General features: G+C 36.6%; 1 protein-coding gene across 1 annotated transcript; it reads left to right on the forward strand.

The window, feature by feature from the left end:
* The first annotated feature begins 159 nt into the window (after positions 1-159).
* Tsp_03324 (conserved hypothetical protein) lies at positions 160-6,827 on the forward strand. Its single transcript, XM_003379620.1, is given in 26 exon segments — positions 160-170; positions 188-335; positions 394-489; positions 576-794; positions 931-1,068; positions 1,120-1,213; positions 1,275-1,405; positions 1,520-1,672; positions 1,746-1,832; positions 1,898-2,045; positions 2,146-2,291; positions 2,358-2,518; positions 2,753-2,877; positions 3,039-3,544; positions 3,614-3,891; positions 3,920-4,330; positions 4,440-4,487; positions 4,605-4,962; positions 5,098-5,204; positions 5,353-5,422; positions 5,504-5,602; positions 5,709-5,721; positions 6,031-6,173; positions 6,355-6,468; positions 6,523-6,730; positions 6,808-6,827. The coding sequence occupies 26 exon segments, from the start codon at positions 160-162 to the stop codon at positions 6,825-6,827; spliced, it is 4,032 nt and encodes a 1,343-aa protein (XP_003379668.1).
* Positions 6,828-7,998: the final 1,171 nt, after the last annotated feature.

Raw genomic sequence — 7,998 nt, forward strand, 5'->3', positions numbered from 1 at the left:
ATACAGCGTGACTCGTAAGCCGTTTTTTTCAATATTAGGCAAATGCTTATTGCCTACTATTAATAATAGGCAGAACGGTTGCCTATTATCAATAATAGGCAATTTTCAACATTAAGCGTAACATATATATATATATATATATATTGCTTTCTAGTGCATATGCATAACGTGTATATTATTTTTTTAGAGAAAAATGCCCAAGACGGCATTTATTATTTATTGGATTTATTGAGCAGGTGCTCAATATATTGAATTTGGCTGGCGTTTCGCTTGGCAAGGAGCACCAGATTGGAATTTTTCAGTTGATCTGGCACTTCTGGGATCACGCGGATGAGGTATGTATTTTTTAAATGTTGTTTTGGTTTTCTTATTTTTGAAATTTCTGTTTTTTAGCAGCTGAGGAGCCGATATTTCAGCTTATTTAGGTCTCTTCTGAAGATCCACGGCAGAAATTGTTTTTTGAATTCTTCCAATGAAGATCCAGTTACGGTAAAAAAATGCGAACAGTCTTTGATTATTTTCAAATTTTTGAAATTATTGTTTTAACGTGCTTCATTGAAATTAAAAAATTTCAGTCAGCTCAACCCGTTGACCCAGTGGACAGTTGCCCACAAAAGGACTGCTTATTTTTGAAGATGATCTTTGACATGTTTTTGAGTGCAGTCGGAACAATGCCATACGTGTACAAATATTTGACTTCCTTGTTGCGCTTCTCTGGCATAGGAATGGACAGAAAAAGGCTTGATTTGCTTTGGAATAAAATAATGGACGACATGTCGAAGAACAACACCTACGTGAGTGTTTTGTTTTAAATAAAATAAGCGAACAAGCAAATATACTGTTTCCTATGATGGTGGTGCATTTTTTTTTGCAATCTGCAAGCAAAAAATTATTTAAAATCAGTAATGCTTTTTTTCATATTTTTTTCAGGCTGTACATTTTTATGTTGCGTTGGCAGAAGCAGATGTGAGAATGGGTAAGAACTGGTGTCATTTCTGGATCGGCAAACTTCTGCATCACGTGAACAAGAATTATGACGATGCAGCTTCGTGGCATCGCATTTTCACCGTACGTGCTTGTTGTTATTTTTGTCGCTTGTTAAGCAGTTTATTTTTTTAGAAAGTTTTACCGAAATTGTTTAAATTGCGAGATTATCCCAACTGTTGCGAGGCTGTCAAGCACCAAATTGCAAACAATTTTGCAGTAGAACATCGTATGCACATTGTTACTATATTATGCAATCATTGCTAATAAAAATATCGCGTGTATTTTAGTTGCTGATCATTGCGCCATTCTACATTTGTGCCTTGTGAAACATGAACTGTCATTTCGTCTTTCGGGCATGTATTCGGAATATTTTCCTTACCACTTGTTGAATCGAACTTTGCTTTGCGGAAATACGATGGTAAAATTAAAACATTATATACATATATATATTCAGTTTATCTTTTTTTTGTTTCAATGACAGTCGCTTTATATTTATTTTTCAATGTGAATTGTTTCTTTTGCTTTGATGCAGATTGTTGGTGAAGCGTTCGGAATTTTGATTGATAACATAGAATTCGGATCAGTGTGGATCCACTTGCTGCCGACTGCGATGGAATCAGCGGGCTTTTTCGCGCTTTACGCTTCCAAAAGTGATCGCCAATCGATGCTTGCACGTTTGAAAAATGTACGAAATGATTGTACATTTTTTGGTTTTGTTTTATGCAGAAGTTTATTTATTTAAATTTTTTTTTCTTTAGCTGTTGATACGAATTCGATCCATGGTGAATGAAGTTCGCAGAGAGGACAGTGAAGAGGAACACTGTCGTGATTTGGAAATCTTATCCGTATGTTGTTGTTTTTTTCTGGTTATTATATTTTATTATGCATTTTTTTGTATTTTTATTTCAAGAACACGGTGAAAGACTTGTTCGACTTGTCGATATATGTTTTGACTCACTGCATTCAGTATTCGAGTCGACATTTTGCTTTGGAAATGTTGAAAATTTTAGTGGATTTGTCCTTTTTCCAACTGCCGCCGACTGCTGGAGATGATGACAGTACTGAATTGTTTTTTTGTTGTTGTTGTGCTCATATATGCCGTATTATTTATTTATTGTTTGAATTTTGCATCTTTTCTTCTTATTCATTTTTTATTAGGTGTTTGGAAGAGGTTTCAGCTGGAGTGGGATGGAGAGCCTTCAGTAGTTCTTTTCGATTGTCTTGTCGATCGTTTTGAAGAGAATCGAAATTTAGCACTGGAACTGTTTAGAACTGTGCCGTATGAAATTCGGGTCCAATTTAAGGTAATGAGTGATGAAACTTCTTCCAAGAAAAAAAAATGTATAATCATTTTGTTTTTTAATTTCAAGTTACGTGACAATGTTCAATGGATGGACTTTTTGTCCAGCAACAAAATTCTGCATAGCGATGTCGCGTTGACTTTGTTGGAATTTTCCTTCTTTCAAAACAGCGTATCTGCACTGGAGGAGACGGATCGAATTTACGAACAATTTCTGCTCTTGGCGCAAAGGTTGGTCGTGTTCGACGCCAGCATGTGCGAATTTTCCAATTTGATGAATAATAGTAATAATTATTCCATCTTTGGAATTTTCGGCTGTTTCAATGTGATGTTCAAAAAGTTCCATTTACGGTAAAAATTTGTGAAATATATTTTGTACGTGATTTTGAGAGAGTTTAGAGATGAAGAAAAAAGAAGAGAAATTAGTCATAATAATGAATATTAAATTCGTTTTAAAATTTATAGTGACTTAACTCAGTTCAACGGTGGCAGCAGAACTATTTTGGTCGAAGTGTGCAAAGTTGGTGTGCATATTGCTCAGTTGTTGTTGCCGGTGGTGTCGAATAAAGGTCGGCTTGGTGAAGACTTCAGTAAGCTTACCGATACGCGCGCCCATTCTTTGCGCACTCTCTCTCTCTGTTATGTCTGTGTCATTACGACCTTTTTTGCGTTGGATTCAGATTTGAAAAATATTTTCAACACAAATTTTTTATTTATTCTTGTTCTCCTTTGATCTGTGCGTTTTATTTAGATGCTTTGTCATCATCGAGTTGCAACGATTCGATGCAAGAAGAAACAGTTTCAGTTTGGCGCTATTTTAAACAGCTCAGCGAATTTTTGGCTTTGATTTCCGAGATGCTTTTGGAAGGCGGCGATTTTTCACCCGAAGTTGAAGACGACAGCAGTCTCATTCGAATCATTTGTTTCTATTTTCGAACGTTGGTATTCAGCTGTCTTCACTGCGGCGTGTTGGAAACCTCTTCAGATCCGTTCAGACGTTTTTGTCACGCACTACGACGGTCGGAATGTTATTCCACTTATCCGTTGCATTGGATCGATGAAATTATGGTAGAATTTCAAAATGATCAACTCTCATCGAATATTAGCCGAAAAAGTGCCGGTTTGCCGTACTTGATAAGCGGTTGCTTATCAAGCTTGGCCTGTGATTCAGTTGAAGAAGGCATTACGGTGTTGGAATTTGTGATGAATTTGTTGCACGAAAAATGCATCGATAGCGATTCATTAACCACTACAAAGGTTGTCGCTTATTTGTGTTATTCAATAATATATATATGTTTTGTCAATTTATTCCTAACACTCTTGCAGATCCACTGTTGTAACGTGATGCGATTGTTGATTCGTGAAGCACAGTTTCGAGAGGCTTGCCGTCCACATTTGCGTATCGGCATGATCACCGCATTTTATGCGATGGGAGATCAGGATTGGAGCGTGCGCAACTCGGCCAATTATCTGTTTTCTGTTCTGCTTACTCGAATCTTTGGCCCGCCTAAACAACGCAGCCTTAGCACTACTGGTAACTACGACAGCGATGCTACTGTTACGAGCAAGTGCGTGTCTCGTCACACATTTGACCTGTTCAACTTGTATATATATATTTTTTTCATATATCAGGCAATCTGATTTTCATTTTTTTTCAACTTTCTACGGTCTTGACGACATCATGCTCGAATTGTTGGAACAATGCCTCTTGGGCAGTTGGAATCAGAGCAGCATCAGTTCTGCATTTTCGGTATTAACCGTCTTGACACATTTGTATCCGTTCAGATCGCATTATTATCGTGCGGGCTCCTCGAATTCGTCCTCCTGCTCATGCGATGCTCGTTTCAATTATTTGCTGAAATTTTGGTCGCCCGTGTTTCGCATTTTGCTCACTTGTCCAGTGATGCATTTGCGTCAGCTGGCCGCTTCGGCTCTCGTTTCAACAGTTCCCCACGGCAATCTGCTCGCATTGATAGAAACTTCACGACAGTTCATCACGAGCATTCGGACATCATCGCAGAATGCAATCAACGGCTTCTTACAGTTGGTAATAATGTTTTCCTTTCCCCGTCCTCCTTCCCCTTCCCCTTCCATTTTTTCCCGTTGATTTATTCATTTTAATTACTTGATTTTTTTCACTATTCTTTTCCAGGTATACGTTGCGTACAACAAGTACAGTAATGACGAAACATTGTCCAAGGTTATATCGTGTACGTTTCGAGAGAATAAGGAATTTCTAGAGTAAGAGTTGAACGAGAATGATGACGATGATAATAATAAAATAATAATTGGTCATTATTTTTTATATTTTTTCAAGTCTCGATTTGGTGAGAAAAAACTGTTATGAGAATATTTCCATATTGTTGACATTGTTATGTGATGGCGGCATGCCGATTGAAAGTTCGCTGCGAAATATATTTTTCGGTTTGAGTGATTTAGTTGCTCAATCACCAACCGGATGTTCTCTTCGACGTACTTTCGTGCGATGGGCAGTGACAGAGTGGAGCAATATGGAAATAGCTTGGCCGATCATAACGGAAGATGAAAATTTCAGAATAGAATTGTGGACAGTTGTTGAACAGTGTCCAGATTTGGAGATGATTTTTGATTTGGAAAAGATGAATATGATGATCAAGGATTTGATGAACACCACTTCCGAAGCACTTATTCACAAAGTACGTCTTTTGACGACCGATCTGATCAACAACGCTCGGTCGCATGGATGCTTTTCTCCTTTTTTTAGTTCTTTTTATTTTTTTAAATACAATTTCATCTTGAATTTTCGTTTTATGGGCAGGGATTTTTTTCAGACTGTCAGTGTGCTTTACAAGAGGTGTGTTTTATTGCATGAGGTGAAGCATGTCACTGAAGAGTTGTTCTGGATCTCGTTTTCAAGACGTTACGATGCTATGACAAGGTAAACAAAAACATTCGTCGCATCTTTCTATTCGTTAGCTAGCTATCTAGCTGGCTGGCTTTTCGATTTCGTTACAGATGATGAACTGTTTGTTCTTTTGAAAATGTTTTAAAAATACGTTTTTACATTGTTTTGGTTTTTTTTACAGTTTACGAAGCAGGTGTTGCCTGTTTTTGTTCGCTTGCATGTATTTACCGTGCACTGCAGAGTCGAGATGGGTAATGATGATGAAGAAATTGGAAATTTAAATATGTTATATATGTATATATATTGCTGTTTGTTGTTTTCAAATATTTTAGGCGAATAATATCATGGGAAAATTGATCGAATACTTACTGAAGGAGTGTTGCGAAGGAGATGAGGTTGTAGTTGATGAATTCTTGTTCGATGCTTTGACGGTATTTTTTCAAAGAAGAGACCAGATGAAATTGAAATGTATGCAGCTTTGTTCATTTCAAAGCACCATCTTATTACGGGACAGAATAAAATCATTTATATTTTCAGGTGCCAAGCCCTGGTTGATTCTATTGTACATTCTTCTTTTGTCCACTGACTCAGATTCTCGACACCGAGCAGCTCAACTTTGCCACATCCTTCAAGATGAAGGCAGGGCTTGTTTTGATTTCTATTCTAGACATTTCTTCTATCAATCAATCTATGCAAAGCGCTGTTTTTCAAAGCATATTTTCTTAGACAGTTAATTGCTCCGGGTTTCAAAACTTCTTCTAACCGTTTGTTTTTACAGTTTTTTTTATATTAAATTTATACAGCTTTAGTCAGCTTTATATTCAGTACCTGAATTGATGATACATTTGTGCAGGTTCAGAGTTCTTGCCCACGCTTCATTTGAAGTCTATCGGTGAAGTTTCTGCGGCTGAATACATTATCGATCTAATAGGGAAGTTGGACAAGCCGTTGTTACAGAGATTGGTCAAGACTATACTTGCCAGCTTTTGTCGTATTATTGGAGTATGCTGTTTGTTTTGTGATATTTCTTAGGCAAACATGATTAGCGTTTATTATTCAATTCTTTGTTCTTTGCTTTATTATACATTTGTTTGTTTTGTTGTGCAAAAAATTACGAGTGCATGCATGCATTCAAAATCAGAATTTATCTAAATCAATAACAACGAACTGTTTTCAATTTAAGGATCGCGTTGAAAGTGATATAGCAATGCATTCATCTTTCTACAAAGATGATTTAAATAAGTTGTTCGAGCCGGTTTGGGCATTGAATTCTGTGATGCGTTCCTACAATACTGATGTAAATTGAAATCAATACCCAGTGCTCCCACTTTATCACTCTGTGTTGTTTCAGCAGAATAGCATCTTATGGCCTCCCAGTGAAGATGAACGCGAGCCCAGTGCAGTGGGCTATGAGTATGCAAACGTACTTACAGCCTGCTCCCAGCTCATGCAATCCCGAGGTAGACGCCTCGCATTAAACGACCAGTTCATCAGTATTATAATGAAATCATTGAAATGGGTGAGTCTACCTCGGGAACGGTTGGATACTGAATTGACAAGTATACTGCAGTGTTGAGTTGCTTCTTTTATTTGTTCTCTCTATTGTTTGCTGCTATTTTATTTGTTTTTCTTTCAGTTCTCATGATGACCATTTAAGGATACATTTCATTGATTGTTGCATTCACTTTGTTTAATTAATCATCTGTTGGGAAAAGCATTTATTATTATTTTTTTTTATTTTTTTTATTTTTATTTTTTACACGTTTTCAATTTTTTTTCTTTCTTGAATTCACATTCACATGCATACTTACATACAGATATTTGTGTGTCTGTCTGTCTGTCTGTCTGTGTGTGTGTGTGTGTGTAGTATTTATTTGATCGGTACGATAAATCATCATCTCTGCTAAACACGCAGAAAATTGTTGTTGCCGTTTGAAGAGCGATCGTGTCCAGTTGATGATTAATATTTGCTTGTTTACATCTGTGCGCACCCAAGCACACATTATTTTCATGAAAGAAAAAACGTTGTGTTTTGTGCATTGCTAAAATAAGTATGAAATTATCTAGTACAAAATACGAATACAATTGACATGGTCCCACTTGGCAAGTCACGTCCAAAATGGCAAACGCAAAGCGTCATCCACTTGTTTTTTATATTTTTCTTATTTTTTTTATTTTAAATATTTACACTCTGACTTGTTGCAGAAAAACCATAACAAGATGGAAGGAACAGTATATGTAGTATTTCACCGTAAATGCATTCTGCTCCACCAGTATTGGAAAATATTTCACTTTTCTTTTACTTTGGCCCAAATATGGACACTGTTGGTGATTTATTTATTTTCTGTAACACTTATAAATTTGTTTTTAATTTTTCAAGCACCACCCCACTGCACATGCTGCATGTTGTTCTTCTGCTGGTCAAATATTCCAGCTTTCTTCTGGGACTTTTCGAACAGGCAAAGCAAAATCTTAATCGGATAACTTTAACTGTATGTTCTGAACCGTCCAAGCGATAATTGGGAACTCTGGCGAAAATAACAAGTCCAATACCAACCACATTGTCTTCTCTGTCGACAGATAGATACATGTCCAACAATTCTTAGTTCCACTTCGTATTGTATTTTTTGTCAATAATATTATTGCACATGCTGTTAATCGACAATTCTTCCTCTTCTCCAGCGGTAATGGAAAAGTTCAACTGGCACTTGTTGTTCCATCACACAAATGCATTGAAAATCTAAAATTTGCTATTATTATGCAAAATATAATGTGCACAACAAGCGCAACTTTGATGCTACGCAACGAAAGAATCTACACTGTTCTT

Source organism: Trichinella spiralis (genome assembly GCF_000181795.1).
Source record: "Trichinella spiralis strain ISS 195 chromosome Unknown Scfld2, whole genome shotgun sequence".
Classification (NCBI taxonomy): Eukaryota; Metazoa; Nematoda; class Enoplea; order Trichinellida; family Trichinellidae; genus Trichinella; species Trichinella spiralis.